Source organism: Jaculus jaculus, chromosome 4 (genome assembly GCF_020740685.1).
Source record: "Jaculus jaculus isolate mJacJac1 chromosome 4, mJacJac1.mat.Y.cur, whole genome shotgun sequence".
NCBI lineage: Eukaryota > Metazoa > Chordata > Mammalia > Rodentia > Dipodidae > Jaculus > Jaculus jaculus.
The window spans coordinates 115,957,100-115,975,317 of NC_059105.1; the positions used below are offsets into that span (position 1 = coordinate 115,957,100).

The window sequence follows — 18,218 nt, forward strand, 5'->3', positions numbered from 1 at the left end:
GAAAACATTCCCTGACATGTGTTTGTACAAGGAAAGTTTTAACATATGTAGGGGCTTTTCAGAAAGTACATGGACGAGCTGAGTCTGTTTAAGCGAGGTCTCTGGAGACTGCCTTGTCTTATCAGGCCAGCCAGGACTTCTCAAGGAGAAAGGGCACTCCAATCTGCACGCAAGGGGAAACAATAACAATAAGACACTCTGTCTGTGTGGGCGAGGGGTGCTACCTCCAGGGACGTCTAGAGAGCACTGGCCGGGCAGAGAAAGTCTCTGAGATGGAGGAGAGGGCAAGAGGCCGCACGTCCTGACTCTGGACGCATCCGATACACTCTGGGAAGGAGATTTGTCACTTCGGGCCAAGATACTTGATGTGGAAAGTTTGCATCAGCCAAGATACTGGAGTTAAAACGGTACCTAAATAATGTGCAGCATGTGTGCTGGTTACTATTATAGTTATCTGTTGAAAAGCAGCAAAATGGTCAGAGTTTCAAGCACCACAAAAGGGTGAAAAAATAAAAATAAGAAAGGGTTTGGCCAGAGAGCTCATAACCTCATTTAATTTTGCTAACTAACATAGAGTACAAAAATAAAACTCCCGGGCTGAAGAGAAGGCTTAGTGGTTAAGGTGTTTGCCTGCAAAGACAAAGGATCCCAGTTCGACTCTTCAGGACCCAAGTTAGCCAGATGCAGAAGGGGCACATGGGTCTGGAGTTCATTTGCAGTGGCTGCAGGCCCTGGCATGTCCATTCTCTCTCTCTCTCTCTCTCTCTCTCTCTCTCTCTCTCTGTGTGTGTGTGTGTGTGTGTCCCTCTTTCTCTCAAATCAATATGTAAAATATATTTTATAAATAAATAAATAAAACTCCCCTACATCTCAGCTGTTCATACCACTGAATAATCCAGCCCCTGCAAATAAAAACAAAAGAACTAACCCACAGCAACGAATAACCAAAAACTATAGGAGATTTTACAGACTTTCAGGGAGGGCAGATCCATTTGATATGCTCAAACATTATCAAAGAGGAACAAAGAGGGAACCAGAATTCAGCAAAGGAAGAAGTCCAGACCTCGCCCTGCCAGGACCCAGGGGAGTGTGTTTACGGTGGGCTGGTTTTCTCTCCCACACCCACGGGAGACAGCATGCTCACCCGAGCCCCTCGTCATTACGAATGCAGCTCTGCAACTCCCCTGTCAGAACACGGCAGCTGCCAAGGCACATCAGGTAGCTAAATCACTTCTGCTGCGTGGGGAGATGGGACCAACATAGGAAATCATCTTGTGAAAACAAAAGCATTATAAGAAGAAACAAACAAATAAAAACTATGGATGGTTCCTCTCCCATTAATAATAGCAAGGTGGCCTCAGCAGCACAGCTTGGAGAAATTAAAACTTGGCAAAATTCAAAAGATGCCAGGTCAACAGACCATTGCCTGTAGGAGAGCCACACAAAAACAGTTCCACTTGAAGCTAGGACTTGCTCATTCATCACACTACCATAGTCAGCTTCTTAGCTTCTGTGAGCCTCAGTTTCCCCATCTACAAAACAGGGACAACAACATTTGCTAAATGTTACTTATAGAGTGTTTCACGTAGTGCCCGGCACCTATGCCCTCGAGTATCAGGAGCCGCTCAGTGCTGTGTGCAAGGAGCCGTGCTGGGGAGGAATGCACACTCACTCCCAGGGACGCAGGTGACTCAGCACACAGCGAGTGCTTGTTCTTACTGTGCCCTTGGATATCATTGGCTAGTGTGGAGAATTAACTTTGGGACAGAGGTAAACCATTCTCAGGTACAATTGTCACCTGAATGACATTCTAAACATTGGCCATCTCCAATTAGCACTCATCAGTCAAAAAAATCTGCTAAAAAATATCCAGTTCTAAGCTAGGCATAGTGGCTCATGCCTTTAATCCCAGCACTCAGGAGGTAGAGGTAGGTAGACCACTGTGAGTTCGAGGCCACCCATACTCACATATATGACCACACACACACACACACACACACACACACACACACAAATTTGCAGACTTATTTGTAGAAAGAACATCAAATTTTACTTAACTCTTTGCAGTCCTTAGAAATACTCAGTATCAAATGAGAAACTATAAAGATGGTGAGCTAAATATATTTTGCTTGCTTTATTGATTCAGGGGCAAGTCACTGCTAGAGGCTCAGGTAGGACGCTACAAAGTAGGGTTTCCACATTGCCTTGTTTATGACCCATTGTGGTTCACATCTCCTTACAAAATCTTGGCCAAAATGTATTTAATTAATGAGAAGGAAAAGAAAGAAAGAATAACCAGGAGAAGAAAAAGAAAGGAAAGAAATAGAAGGGAAAAAATACTGAATTTCGTCACTTGTAGTAAAAGTACATCTTGGCTTACGTGGGTCCTAGGGACTTAAACCCGAGTCCTTTGGCTTTGCAAGCAAGCGCCTTAACCACTAGGTCATCTCTCCAGTCCAAAACATAGCTCTTTTAAGGCACAGACAGTAAATGAGACTCAGAATGAAACAACTCAACAAGCCACGCAAAGCTCCTGAAATGCACAAGATTCACAAGGCCCTTCCCGGGGGCTATATAAGAATTAAGAGGGCTGGAGAGATGGCTTAGTGGTTAAGGTGTTTGCCTGCAAAGCCAAAGGACCTCCATTTGATTCCCCAGGATCTACGAAAGACAGATGCTCAAGGAGGTGCATGTATCTGGAGTTCATTTGCAGTGGCTGGAGGCCCTGGTGCATCTATCTCTCTCTCTCTCTCTCTCTCTCTCTCTCTCTCTCTCTCTCTCTCTCTCTCTCTCTCTCATAAATAAGAAATAAGAACTGCTTGGGAAGAGAAACTCTCCTATAAGCAGTGATGTCTGCAGTTCATTCCCTGACCTCCAGCCTTGATTCATCCATGCTTTTCTGTAAGAAACCTTTCAGCAATACTGCTTTCCATAGTAACCCAATTAAATTCATTGGTTCAAAAGTATATCCCATTACATGAGTAACTCAAATGACTTACTGGCTTATTAAGCTAGATTTGGTAGAATTCTTTCTTTGGTCTATTGTCAGTGCCTTATCTGGGATGAATACATATTGGTTCACATTTTCCTAGGAAGAGTTAACACAACACAGCTAGTCATGGTTAAAATATATAATATAGCCTATGGGTTATATATCTTTGGATTCAATCAACTGTAGATTGAGAAGTTTTTTAATTGTGACTATACTGATGACCTACAAACATTCTTTCTTGTCATCATTCCCTAAATGATACAGTTTTGTATTTTTAATTTTTTTTCTTTGTATATATCTGTGTACATATATATTCATTTGTGGGCATCTGCCCATGTAAGTGTGGATGCACATGTGCCATGACACAAATATAGAGGTCAGAGAGCAACTTTTAGGTCTGTCATTGTCTTTCCACCATGTTAGAGGCAGGGTTTCTCTGAGTCTCACGCTGCTGCTGTTCTTTGCAATGCTTTCAGCAAGCATCCAGGAAGTCTTCTGTCTCTGCCTTCCACCTCATCATCAGCATGCTGGGATTGAGAAGCCCTCCTTGGCTTCTGGATTTTTCTGTGGGGTCTAGAGTCTAACTGAGGTACTGAAGCTTAAGTGGCAAGCACTTCATACACTGAGCCACCTCCCCAGCCTCGTGATAAAGTTTAACAACTATTTGTATAACATTTACATTGTATTAGATATGATAAGTCATCTAGAGATTTAACGTATATAGGAAGATCAATGGAAGTTACATGCAAATGTAAGGGACTTGAGCATCTGTGGAGTTTGGTATCCATGCTGGTTCCTGGAAGCAGTCCCCATAGATACTGTGGGACAAATGTGTCAGCATGGAACACTTGGCTCCTGATAAGGAAGTTCCAGCTGTAGGCATGCTGACCTGTGCAGCGGAGAATGCCAGCAAGTCCATCTCCTCACCTCCTCTACCTGCTACTGTTGGAAAGGACAACATGGTGTATGTGGTGCTGCTCATATGGGATTATTACAAGGATTAACTCAGGAGTGAATATGTACAGAGCTTGGAGTGGTGTTCAGTGGGTGGCAGGTACTATGTCAGTGTTAGCTGCTGTTACTCCGGAAGGCTGAGCTCATGTCCACCTCCTCTAAACACTTAGACATTGTTCTGAACCTGAGCTTCTCAGCCAGAGCACATGCACAGGGTATAAAACTGGGCTCGGGAGGAAAGATATATGTTCTGTACAGGTGACTCCTCACCTGAGCAGCGAGGTCAAAGGTAGCTTAGTCAGGATCCCTTTCACGTTGCTCCCGTGCCCCTCTCTGTCATTGCAAACATCCCGGTGTGCTTCAGCTCCTGGAGTTCAGCAGATGTAGAAGAGAATTAGTCAGATGGTCTCCAACTGCAGACCTTTCAGACCACTAACTACATTAGTGAGAAAGAGGAGGATGGTTGAAGACAATTATAAAATTTAGCCTGATGACACCTAACATGAATATGTATGACAGACACAACACAATATTTTAAAAGATGGTCATAAAATTCTGTGTGACAAGGTTTTTGCAAACCTCAACTCTGTTTTATATTCTTTTTATTCAAAAATACACACAACTGCTGTGTAGTTTTAAAACTTTTCATCAAAAAAATTGTCTATTAAGGTATTCACCATGGCTGGAATGGATGCAACCATTTGGCAATATGTCCAGGGCTCCCAAGACTACTGAGTATGCCACCAAATACAAAAATAACTGACTCCACACTAGAAACAAGGACAAGACCAACCATTATCAGCAGTAGTCAGCAGCTTAACCACAACTAAACCCAGTGGTCAAACTCCATGTTCCTTGTGCTTCACCTAGGGCCCACAGGGAGCAAGTTACCACACCCTCCTCTTCCACTACATGACCAGCTCCAGTCGCTTTCTACACACATAGTGCAAGGATTCCTCTTAGAGCTGCCACCCCCACCTTGACAGAGAACCAGTCCCCCGTCCTCAAGGATGCCCAGTTCATCAAGCGACTGTTCTAAACTTGTCTTCTCAGGACCTAGCTTAGTGCCTTGAATGTGGAAGACATGTAACGTAGTGTGAGTACAACGATATGAGACTCTGAGCACAGTGTGCAAAGGAGAACCCTGCCATGAGGAACAGCCAGAGCACAGGAAGGCAGATGGTAGAGATGAGACGACAAGTGTGTAAAGTAAGAAACCATGTGAGATGAGACAGCCTCGACTCCAGTCCCTGTTCAGCTGCTACTGGGTGTGAGATCTTGGACTAATGACATAGAGCCTCTCTTTCCTTATCTGACAAACGGAGTGACTGCTGAGCATGCCTGTTTGATGAGTTCCACAACAATATTTTGAGAAAAACATCATCATGCCTATTTGACAGTAGAAGCTGGGGCTTAGAGAAGAAATCAACTTGTCCAAGGCCACACACTGAGAAAGAAGGAAGGGCAGAGGATCATCTCCAAGCTGGTCTACACACTTCATAACACTACCACAGAGATTGAATGAGAATTTACTGCCAAGCACTTTGCCTGACAGTTTGTGATCTCTGGTAAAGTGTTGCTGACATGGACGAAGAGGAAGGGGACAGAGGAAAGGGAGACCGAGAGGAAGAGGAGGGGAGAAAAAGTGGAAGGAGAGGGAAGAGCAGGCAGTATGCAAAACAGTGCCATGTGCAAGGAGCAGGACGACTGAACACCGGGACAGGAGAACAGAAGTATGTGGATGTGCTCCCGTCTCAGATCAGCATTCCTTCCTTCTCTTAACCACGGTCCCATTTTCCTCTGGAAGCCTTCCCTGGAATAGGCCAGGTGATTGGTGGGTAGGATGGTGGGTCTGTGACCCATACCCTTTGCCACACGGATGGCTCCAGGGATGAAGCCCAGATCTGTATGAGTCCATTTCAAGTGGCCGTCAGGAGACCCAGGTGAGCCACTAGGGATGGGAAGCTTTAGAACCTGGAAGGATAGACGTGGAGCACATGGTGGCCATGCCACCATGAGCTGTTGGATGAAACCAACATACAGGTGATAAGACTTTTTTTCTAATAGGTAGTTAGCTAGGTATTGGCCCATGGAAGCATGGGTGACACCTTGTCTGCCCTATCAGGACTAGAATCCATGTGTGCTCCAATCTCATCCAAGATGGCTACAAGCATCAACTCTAGCAACTACTTCCTGCTTCTTTCCTTCTTTCTTAACCTTTCCTGGGCTTAGCACACCTAGGGGCTGGCCCTTCCTGAGTCAGCCTCTTGAGCCCACCATCCAATCAGGTTCCTCCTTTACACACCTCACTTTGATGACGAGGCTCAACCTAACTGGATATTTGATCCATGTAAGTGACCTGAGCCATGTATGTGCTCTCTTGGCCCCTTACCACTCTCTTAGCTCGCTCCTTCTTTTCTTTTTTCTTTTCTTTTCTTTTCTTTTCTTCCCTTCTCTTCTCTTCTCTTCTCAGTCTCCCCTCCCTCTTCTCAGCTGGGCACTTTCTGCCTGGGCACTTTCCTGCTGCTGCTTGGGCACTTTCTGGCTTTGCTTCCCCACAGAATTCTTCCCAGAGATGTAAGGGATATTTTCTCCCATCTCCCCTCCTCCTTCCTGCTTGGGCTTTCTTGCTTTGCTTTTCCTCCTAACTCTCCCTAAAATAAATCTTATAATTCATAGTTTATCCTTCTCTGAATCCACATTTTCAATCTTTGATAACTTGGACAAGGACCTGAAGTTGGAGTTCACTGGCCTAAGATGTTCTGCATCTTTATGGGTCCTTAGACTTTGCAGGCAAGAGCCTTAACCACTAAGCAATCTCTACAGCTCTGGTTTTTAACCTTATTAACAATTTTCATATATGTACATAATGTATTTTGATCATAATCCCCTCCCATTATATTCTTTTGTCTCCCATCCTCCATCACCTTCCAACTTCTTCTTTCCAACTATTCTCTCTTCTAAAGTATTTTCTTTTTGTTGTTGTTATTTTCTGAGGTAGGGTCTCACTATCTCAGGCTCATCTGGAACTCACTATGTAGTCTCAGGGTGGCCACAATCCTCCTACCTCTGCCTCCCTAGTGCTGGAATTAAAGGCGTGGAGCAAATATTGTCTTTGTTTTTGTTTTTAAACTAGACTTAGAAGGGAAGGACATGCACCATTTGAATTGATTCCGCTTTCCCATACTGCAACTGGTAATGTGATTTGGAGAACCTCAATGGTTCTACAGAAAAGGGCTGAGTAATCAAGATACTTTAGGATCTTCTTAATTTAAAGCACTTCCTGGGTCAGCATTGACTGGTGAAATTTGCCTGTCTGATGTCAGAGCAGTTTAGGTGTTTAAAGGTGTTGACGAGGTGGCATTCCAGGAACTTAATTCCAGGTTGATTATACATGTAAGGTGAGGGGCTCATCCACTCACCAGTGCACACACAGAAAAAGGACAATCTAAATGTGCTCCGTGTGGACACTGGGGAATCAAAGCCTGACTCCAAAAAGTAGTTTGAAAAACAATATTTTACTCAAACTAATTTTCCACCCACAAATCTCTTTGGCTCGTGGCTAATTTATTCTTTACAATATATTTCTTTTCTAGATTTTAAATCATTAAATCATTTATACCTCCTTAGAAAGGAAGTAAAAACGCTGGTGGTGTTTTCATCCATATTTTGAGAACTTCCATTTTCCAGATACATTAGCAAGAGTCTGGGGGGAGGTGAGTGTGTCTGTATATTTACAGCAAGCTGCACCAATTTACAGATGGCTGCAGTGTGACCCCAACCCACACAATCAGGTAAAATATGGGGATTTTCCCCTCGCAAAAGCCAGTCTCAGGTAATACAGCAAGGCCAGACAGGATGAGCACATGGGATCCTAAGCAACTCTCCTCTGGCCTGACGCACCTCCAGCTGGTGTCTCCCATGAGGGCACAGCCCTGCCCAGACAGAGAAAAGGAGCCAAGCAGCTCAGAATACAGTGTCAACCCGGAGGAACTTAGAGGAACTCAGCACAGACTCTGGAGATAGATGAGATGGGATGGACTTGAGAGAAGAAGCAGTGCTCCAAGACATTTGGTGTGCGGCCTGAGTCACTGTGTAGAGGGAAGCGCATTCATTTTGGTGCAGGAGCTTGCAAGAGGAAGTGGGAGGAACCAGGGAGGAGAAGATGCTGAGATGAAGATGATGAACTTGACAGAAGATTCATTCACAGTGTCCTGGCAAAAGGACACTGGCCCACCGCTGTCATCACTGCCCATTGTCCAGCTTGCAGCACTTCTCAGGGAACAGAACACTGAGACATCCATTGGCTCTAAGCCAGACTGGGAAAATCGGTGATAAGGAGTTTAAAAGTGAGGAACCTCATGGAAATTAACGTGAAACACGCACCCAGTTTGGATTCATCTCCTTTCTCACCAGTCCAGAAAAGGCTGCTCTGCAACTCCAGCCATATGAGGAAATAACCCCAGCCCGCCCCACCCACAGGGCAGGCAGCAACCTCTAGAGGCCATCCCTGGAGAGACCTAAGGGTTTGGTCTGCAGTCAAGACAGCCAAAGCGGGCAAATGATGAGCCTTGGCACAGTGGCCACTTCCAAATGGTGATGAGAAGACAATTCTGGTCAACTAGAGCAGGAATGCAAGTTGATTTCACCTCAACCCACCAATGCAGCTGCTACCTAGAAAACTAATAAGCAAGGCTCCTGGCCACAGGGCAGAAGGTTACAGTAGTACTAAGTAGCGCCAAGTTCCTGCTACATACCAGGAGGGGCAGGAGCTCCTCTTGGGCACCACTCACCTGTATCTGTACACAGCCTATGAATGAGCATCAGCAGAATCAACAGCACCATGACAAAATAGGAAACCAAAGCTACAGGCAGGTACAGGCCAGGACCATGACTTGGAAATCCTACTAATGGTACTTGGAAATGATCCCACTGGAGGGCTTAGATGCCTCTTATGTTCTGCGTCAGAAATGTTCCTCCGCTGGCTTCTGTAGTGAATACTTGGTCTCCAGCTAGTGGCAACATTTGGAAAAGTTCTGGAAACCTTGGGGGGTGGCACTTAACTGGAAGAAGTAGGTCACTGAGGATTGAACCTTGGGAGTATGTTTACCCTGCCCACTTCCTGTTCTTGCTCTCTATTTCCTGCTCTGCTGTGACGTATGAACTGAGCTGCTCTACCACGCCTTCCTTGCCGTGACAAACTGAAACGACGAACCAAAATGAATCTTTCCTTCCTTTCCTGCCAGGTGTGTGGGTCACAGCAATACAAAAGGAACTAATGCAAAGTCTAACCCTTATAAGAAGGCTGGGGAGATGGCTCAGCACTTGCCAGCACAACCTAACCACCCAGGTTCGACTGATTCCCCAGTAACCACACAAAGCCAGATGCACAAAGTGGCACATGCATCTGCAGTTTGTTTGCAATGGCTGCAGGTCCTGGTGCACCCATTATCTGTCTCTCTTCTCTGTATTTCTTTCTGCTTGCAAATAATAAATACATAAATAAGAAACAAGAAGAGGATGAGAAAGCAGTTCAATAGCACTAAGTACCAATAAGATCCTATCAACAAGAAAGGGAAGGAAGGAAAGAAGGAAGGAGGGAGGGAGGGAGGGAAAGGAGGAGAGGAAGGAAGGGAGTTGCATTTCTTTTAGACTCAGCATCTTCCCAGATTGGAGCCATATTCTTGGCAGAAGACCTTGGACTGGCTCTTAACACTGGAATGGGAGGAAATTCAAGGCCTCCAGGGACGAAAGTCCCTTTTTTTTTTTTTTTTTTTTTTTTGGTTTTTCAAGGTAGGGTTTCATTCTAACCCAGGCTGACCTGTAATTCACTATGTAGTCTCAGGGTGGCCTTGAACTCACCATGATCCTCTTACCTCTGCTTCCCGAGTGCTGGGATTAAAGGCGCCTTTCTAAAACACCTCACTATTGTTGTTCTCACCCAAGGATGTGAATCTCCCTCAGCCAGCCCAGCCCTGCCAAAACGTGGCTGCACGTAGTAAGACAGTGTTTGTCCACTGAATGCACCCGGAGAAATTCAGAGCCGCTGAATAAATATAAAGCTGTGGGAAGAGAGAAAAGAGGCTTAGGCACACAAAGTAGAGATGACTCACTAGATGAAGATGATGGCCCTCTCTGGCCAGCTTAGGATAAAAGCAGGGCTACCAGCTGTTCTTGGGTCAGTGGGGGATCTAAAGATCCTGTCGCACCAGCGCTTGCAGGAGTTGACTTCAGCACACCATGTGCGCTCCCCATGGGCACAGATCTGCAACACCAACAGAAAAGACAGCCACGCCGCTAGCTCAGACTCAAGAGCACAGGGCATAGAAAACATCTCCAAGATGACTGACGTTAGGGAAGCAAACAATTTCTAATTCAGTTTTTATACTGTGGTATAATAAAGTTTGTCATCTTATTCATTTTAAGTGCATAGTTCAGTGGCACTGGGTACATTCGCAAGGCTGTGCAGCCACCACTACTGTCTAGCTCCATAGTTTTCTCATTATTCCACACAGAACCTCTGCCCTGTGCCACAGTAACTCCCCGTCCTTCCTGCCCCAGGTCTCTCTCACAACAACTAGTCTACCTTCTTTCTCAGAATTGTCTAATTTGTAGGTTTCATGTGAATGTACTCAATATTTTTTCCTTAATTATGGCTTTTTAATTTTTATTTCATTTTTATTTGCAAGAGAAAGAAGCAGAGAGAGAGAGAGAGAGAGAACAGTGGTCACTCCAACAATTCCAGCCACTGCAAACAAACTACAAACACATGCATTACCTTTTGCAACTAGCTTATGTGGGTCCTAAGGAATCGAACCTGGGTCCTTTGGTTTTGCAGGCAAGTGCCTTAACCAGTATGCAGTCTTTCCAGCCCCTATTGTGGCTTCTTTCACTTACCCATAATGTCCTCAAGGTTCTTCTATATTGTAGCTTGTATTAGAACTTCATTCTTCCTTATGGCTAATGCACTATAATAATTAATCTTGACTGTCAATTTAATAGGAGGTAGAATCACTATAGAAACAAACCTCTGGACATTAATTCTAAGGAGTTTCTATACTGGGTTAATTGGGGTGGAAATGTGGGCAGCATCATTCCATGGGCTGGGGTTCCAGATTGAATAAAAAAACAGACTCCTCTCTCACACTCTCGCTCTTTCTCTTTTCCTCTCTCTCTCTCCCTCCATCCCTCCTTCTCCCCTTGCAAATAAATAAATAAAATAGAAGAAGAAATAGTTGTAAAAAAGATGAGGTTCAGTGGAAAGGTGATTGGAGAGGGGGGATAAAAGAAAGTAACGGGAAGGGCTTATGATCAAAATATGTTATGTATACATGTAAGAATTGTCCATAAAAAGATATTTATATATAGAATAAGGTAACAATGGAGAGTGAAATTATAGCCTTGCAGTGGGCTAACCTGAAAAAAGGACACTTCCATTGGAACCTGAAAATGAGTAGGTGTCAACCAGATGAAGGAAGGGAAAGTTCAGACTACAGTGGTGGTGAGAGTAGGCTCAGCAGTTAAAGGCACTTGCTTGCAAAGCTTTCCAGCCTGGGTTCAATTCCACAGTATCCAAGTAAAGCCAGATGCACAAAGTGGTACATGTGTATGAAGTTTGTTTGTAAAATGCCCTGACTCACCCATCCTCTCTCCTTCCTTCCTTCCTTCCTACCTACCTTCCTTCCTTCCTTCCTTCCTTCCTTCCTTCCTTCCTTCCTTTCTTTCTTCCTTCCTTCCTTTCTCTCTCTCTCTTTCCTCTCTCTCTCTCTCTCTTTCTCTCTCTCTCTCTTTCTCCCCTTGTAAATAAATAAATTAAATAAGAAAGAAGACTAGCTGCTTGTGAGCTTTGAATTCTCCTGGCTTCACCTTCCAGTTGTTTCTTCCATGTGTTTCTTTTCCTACATACACATTTTCCTGAATTTTTTCCCAATAACATACTGTTTCACCATCATACATTTCCTATACATCCATACAAGACTTATTAAGAAGTTTAACTCAAAAACCATCACCTCATCCCAAAATATAATATGAATTTTCTGGTGTCCCCAAACATCCAGTGTTAAAATATTCCCAGGTGATACATGACTTTTTCTGTATGGTTTGCTGTTTGATCTGGGGTCTAAGAAGAGCCACACATTGGCATGCTCTTTATATCCACTTAAGCCACAGGCTACATCACCCATTGAAACATTCCTAATCAAGTGTGTAAGACCATGGAGACCCAAGAAGTGGGCTCCCCACCCAAAGAGCTACCATATCCGGTGGAGAGGTCACCATGTTTCAAACCCACTAGAGGCTAGTCAAAGACAAGGCAGGTGGGCCACACAGTAATAGTACAAACTGGGGATCCTGGGTCTGGAAGGAGTCTCAAATATTCCTGAGGAAGGGTTCTGATGGCTACATGGCAGTTGACCGACCTTCTCTCTCTGAAAGATATAGCTGACCTATCCAAATGGGAGGAGACTCTGCCTGGCTGAGGTAACAAAGGGGCACGCCCTCCCTTCCCCACAGAATGGCACTCACGGCTGTCTGCTTCTAATTGTTATTCATAGAAAACATCTGCATGGAACAGGATACCTACAGTCACAGACTCACCTCCAAGTCCCCGTACCCCATTATTGTGTCCTCATATTCTATCTGTAATCTCTCCCCTTCGGGGACATCAGTACCAGGTATGTAAAGATGGGGCTTGTTTTCAGACACAGTGGGGCAGGGAAGAAAAACAGGGCATATTGGGCTGGAGAGATGGCTTTGTGGTCAAGGTGCTGACCTGTGCAGCCTAAGGACCCCGGTTTGACTATCTAGACGCGCGAGGTGACACAAGCACACAAGGTCGCACATGCGCACATGGGGGCACACGGGCCTGGAGTTCGTTTGCAGTGGCTGGAGGCCCTGGCGTGCCCATTCTCTCTCTCCCTCTCTCTCTTGATCTTGTTCTTGCTCCCTCGCATAAAAAAGGGCCAGTCTATTGGGTTTATCCCTATCCCCCAAAAAAGAAAATAGAAAATAGGGCATATTCAGGGCCACACAAATAACCCTCCGCTGAGCCATGGCTGTCATGCCTACCTGGAATACTATTGGAATAACTCAACCATCCTTGGTGTGCTGCTGGGACACACAAAACAAGACAACACTGAGATGCCATTTTATACACTCTTCATTTGAAGAAAGAAAAAAAGGATAAGTCTAAGAATTCCAAGGATGGAAGACAATACAGATCCATGAGACCTCATTACACACTTATTGATGAGAACATGAATTGACATATCACAATGCAGAACAGACTAACGTTACACTCAACATTAAGCACCCACATATCCTATAATTAGCAATCCTATTCCTAGTTAAATACCTAAGGGAATCTTTTGACCCTTGCTCAATACCAGACATGGACAAGAGTATTCACAGCAGGGTTTTCCACATTAGCAAAATCCTGGAGACATAAGAAACTGAATGAATAAATGATTTTTTATATTCACACAATAGGATATTATACAGAAGTAAAAAAAGGAATGGATTTCCAGTTCTCTACTATTCTCAAAATGATCAAGCCATGACAATAAAGGTCAGATTACCAGTTGCCAAAAGACATAGGGGAAGCAAAGGGTGGATGCAGCCTCAGGAGCAGTCTAGGAGGATTCTTTACAATGAAGGAATCCTTCCAGAGGTTGGTCATAGGTGATGACTGAATCTATATATGGAGCTGCATACACACCTGAGTGCATATGAAAACAAGTGGACTCTGAATAAGGCCTTATCTTCCTTTAACAGTACCAGTGTCAGTTCCCCAATTTTATATTGCATTATAGCTGTCCAAGATGTCCCCACTGGGGGACATGATGAAGTGTTTATATGTACTATCTTGACAACTTTCTGTGAGCATATTACTGCAAAATCAAAGCTTAAAAATGTTTTAATTAATGAAGACAATGGTGCAACAATACAGATGAATCATGGCAATATCTAACTGTAGAAAGGCAATCACAAACAATAAGAACACTTTTGGGGGGTCAGGGGCTTTCAAGGTAGGATTTCACTCTAGCCCAGACTGACCTGGAATTCACTGTGTAGTCTCAGGCTGGCCTCGAACTCATAGTTATCCTCCTACCTCTTCCTCCCTTCCTCCCGAATGCTGGGATTAAAGGCATGTGCCACCATACCCAGCGATTATACACTTCTTTAAAAAAAATTTTTTTGTTCACTTGTATTTATTTATTTGAGAGGGATAGAGAGCAAGAGAAAGAGGCAGATAGAGAGGGAATGGGCGCGTCAGGGCTTCCAGCCACTGCAAAGGAACTCCAGACTTGTGCGCCCCCTTGTGCATCTAGCTAACATAGGTCCTTGGGAATCCAGCCTGGAACCGGGATCCTTAGGCTTCACAGGTGAGGTCTTAACCGCTAAGCCATCTCTCCAGCCCTGATTATACACTTTAAAAAAAATTTTTTTTAGTTTATTTTTATTTATTTATCTGAGAGCAACATACAGAGGGAAAGAGGCAGAGAAAGAGAGGATGGGCGCGCCAGGGCCTCCAGCCACTACAAATGAACTCCAGACGCATGTGCCACCTTGTGCATCTGGCTTACATGGATCCTGGGGAATTGAGCCTCAAACTGGGGTCCTTAGGATTCACAGGCAAGTGCAGCCCCGATTATACACTTTTGAATATAATTAAAATAAATTAAAATATTCAATAGATTTAAGTGCAATAAAAGCTGTATAAAAGCAAAGCAAATGATGTCAGACATGATACAAAGCTGTAATCCCAGCACTTTGGAGATGGAGACAGGAGTTTAAACAAGCCTGGGTTATAGGGGGTGCTGTCTCAAAAAGAAAAAAAAAAGTATCAACAGAATTTAAAAAGTAAAGTTGAAGCTGGGCATGGTGGGGCATGCCTTTAATCCCAGCACTTGAAAGGCAGAGGCAGGAGGATATCCATGAGGTTGAGGCTTCCCTGAGAAGACATAGTGAATCGCAGGTCAGTCTGGGCTAGAGTGAAACCCTACCTCAAAAAAAAATAAAAATTTAAAAAAAGTAAAGTTGAGTGAAAACAGGATGCAGATGATAATGGTACAAAAGGAAGGCAGGGAGTCAGGAGGAATACCATTTTATAGTCCCCAGAACAGCCCGAGAGCTCACAGTCACTGTCACTCCTCACCGTGCAAAGCAGGCATTTCTGAAGGTCAGTGCTTCTTACCTTCACACTTGTGGCCAAGTCCACCATAGCGAGGAATTCTGAGATGACGAGGAGTCTGCTGATAAAATTATTTCTTTTCTCTTCCTGAAAACATAGCAGACCCAACATCAAGGCTTTCTCATGGTCTTGTGAACTTTGAAATCCACATTTTAAAATAACACATGCATTTTAACTTAAAACAAAACATAATTAAACCAATTTTTAAGTTAGGATATAACACTTTTGAAATAATTATTTTCATCTTCTTTCAATATGGCCTCTGGTCTCTGACCACTCACATGTAGCATTCACGGTTTTTTCCTTATACAAGAGAAAATCAGCTTTCTTCAGCATGGTGGCAGACACCCTGTCCTCTCAGATTTTGCTTGGCCTTAACCATTTGAACACAGGATATGTCCCTTGTCTCCAAGCATGTTCCTTCTGCAGTATGGACGGCCCAGAGGGTCTGCCTAGCTTTTATGACAAGCATTCATGCAATAATAATGATGATATGAGTGTAAAGGACTGGAAAGATCCAGGACCCTTTTAGACATGGGAAAGGCGGTAGTTTTCACTTTCCTTTCTAACTCCAGGCCTCTCTGGAACTGGTTTGTGATTTTAAAGCCATGAGGTCCTGGTCACCCCTTCTGGCTGTTTTCTCTCCCTGTACACAACAAGTCCCAAAGCAAGATGAGCACAGTCCTCTCCACCAGAGAAAGGGAGACAAGACCAGGAGACTGGCTGTTTCATTGTAAAAAGCCTGAGGCAGTCAGCATTTCCTAAAAAGGTGCTGGCCTCTTCAGTAGAAAAATGGTGATTATTCATGATGAGAATTCCTGTTGTTTGTTCTCATTGATCAGTCACTTCTGAGACTCAGTCAACAAAGCCAGTGCATCGAGCTGGAGAGATGGCTTAGCATTTAAAGGCACTTGCTTGCAAAGCCTGATGGCCCAGGTCAATTCCCCAGTACCCATGTAAAGCGAGACACACAAAGTGGTACATGCATGTGCATGCATCTGTAGTTTATTTGCAGAGACAGTAAGCCCTAGCACACTCGTTCGTTCTCTCTCTCTCTTTCCCTCTCTCTCTCTCTCTCTCTCTCTGTCTCTCTCATTTTCTGTCTGTCAAATAAATAATTTTTTTTAAGTACAAACTGGGCACGGAGGCACACGCCTTTAGTCCCAGCACTTGGGAGGCAGAGGTAGGAGAATCACTGTGAGTTCAAGGCCACCCTGAGACTACATAGTGAATTCCAGGTCAGCCTGGGCTAGAGTGAGACCCTACCTCAAAAAAAGTGAAGATTGCTCATGTGTTTGTGTGTGTGTGTGCATGTGTCCGTGTTTGTGTATTCACGTTTGTATGTTTGGAAACATATCTGTGTATATATTAGGCACATGGACTATTGTGTCTATATTGCATGCATGTGCATAATGCACAAGTCTATGCATACTTATATGTGTATGCATGTGTGTCATGTGTGTATTTCCATAATACAAGCATAAAAGAGAGAGAGGGAGAGAGTGTGTGTGCGTGTGTGTGCGTGTGTACTGCCCCATCAGCAGCAACTCTCCTTGGATAACTCCCACTTCCCACACTAGCTCCAACTCTCCCACTAGGCACATTCCATATTTTCCCTCACATAGTTTTTACAATTTTTCTCTTAGCATTATTAATTTTATCAAACAGCAAACTGTCAAGCTTCATGCTTCGCATCAGGGCTCCAACTCAATGCATATTGTATTGATTATTTCCTCAAATATCTCCAGGCTCACGCAGAAACCATTTTGTTCCAGCCTGGCTTACACCAGACAGCGGGTTACCAAGAGATAATGAAAAACAACTGTCATAGATGTCTGCAGACTTGTTCAGAGCACCCAGGGTCCTCTGTTGCACCAGTGATTAGAACAACCCCAATCCCACATAAGAGATGGAAAAGCCCTAAATCACCTGGTGCTTTTTATAAACTCAAACCATCAAGCGTACTTCAGTCCCTAGCCATGGGGGCACATGCCTCTAATTCCAGTACTAAGGAGGCAGTTCTAGGTCAGTCAGAACAACATAGTCAAACTTTGTCTCTAAATAAATAAATAAATCCATTTTTCACTTTTTCATGATTTCTTCATATTTTGTTCTCTTTCCTTTTTTTGCATGTGTGTCAGTGTAATGGTGTAATGTGGTGTGTCTTTGTGCAGTGTGTGCACATGTGCAGATATCATGCCACAAGAGTGTGGAGGCCAGAGGAGAAGTCAGGAGTTTCCTTCCACTGCTCACTCATTTGTTTTCTTGAGACGGGGTTTCAACATTGACTCTAGAGCTTGCCATTTTCATGCGTCCCAGCAATTCTGTGGTCTCTGCTCCCCACAAGACTGGGGTTACAGACCTCTGTGGCCATGCCCATTTATTTATATGGGTTCTGGGGAATCAAACTCAGGTGTCTCAGGCCCATTGAGGCCCTATATTTGCACAGAAAGTGTACTTAACCACCAAGCCCTCTCTTTAGCCCTTCATATCACATTCTTATATTGTATACTGTTGATGCAGAAATATAATTCTGTCATGAACATCCAACTGTGGTCATTTTTACTCACAGGTTTGAAATAAACTGCAAACATGTGCTTTAAATTTATCCATCTTGGAACATTATAATAACTTCCCTTTCCCAGCCTCCACATGAGACAGCAATGTTTGCTATTAGACTTGGTGGGAAGTATCAATAGGAGTTTGCCATTCCTTAAGCATGCATCTGGACTGCTCCATTTTCAAGACATGAAACCAATGTTCCAAAACCAAGGCTAGGCTCAATTTGATTGACTGTACAACTGACATATATATTTAACATCTCTCCACACATAAATTCTCTATTTTCTTCTTTAATTTTTTTAAAATTTTTTATTTATTTATTTGAGAGTGACAGACACAGAAAGACAGGTAGAGGGAGAGAGAATGGGTGTGCCAGGGCTTCCAGCCTCTGCAAACGAACTCCAGACACGTGTGCCCCCTTGTGCATCTGGCTAACGTGGGACCTGGGGAACCAATCCTTGAACCAGGGTCCTTAGGCTTCACAGGCAAGCGCTTAACCGCTAAGCCATCTCTCCAGCT

General features: G+C 44.0%; 1 protein-coding gene across 1 annotated transcript in view; it reads right to left on the reverse strand.

The window, feature by feature from the left end:
* The window catches only part of Acoxl (acyl-CoA oxidase like), a 396,521-nt gene that overhangs the window by 370,432 nt on the left and 7,871 nt on the right, over positions 1-18,218 (reverse strand). The window contains 6 exon segments of the mRNA XM_045148384.1: positions 4,217-4,242; positions 4,245-4,277; positions 4,280-4,320; positions 4,636-4,705; positions 13,232-13,241; positions 15,141-15,224. Coding sequence (XP_045004319.1) covers positions 4,217-4,242; positions 4,245-4,277; positions 4,280-4,320; positions 4,636-4,705; positions 13,232-13,241; positions 15,141-15,224 — 264 coding nt within the window.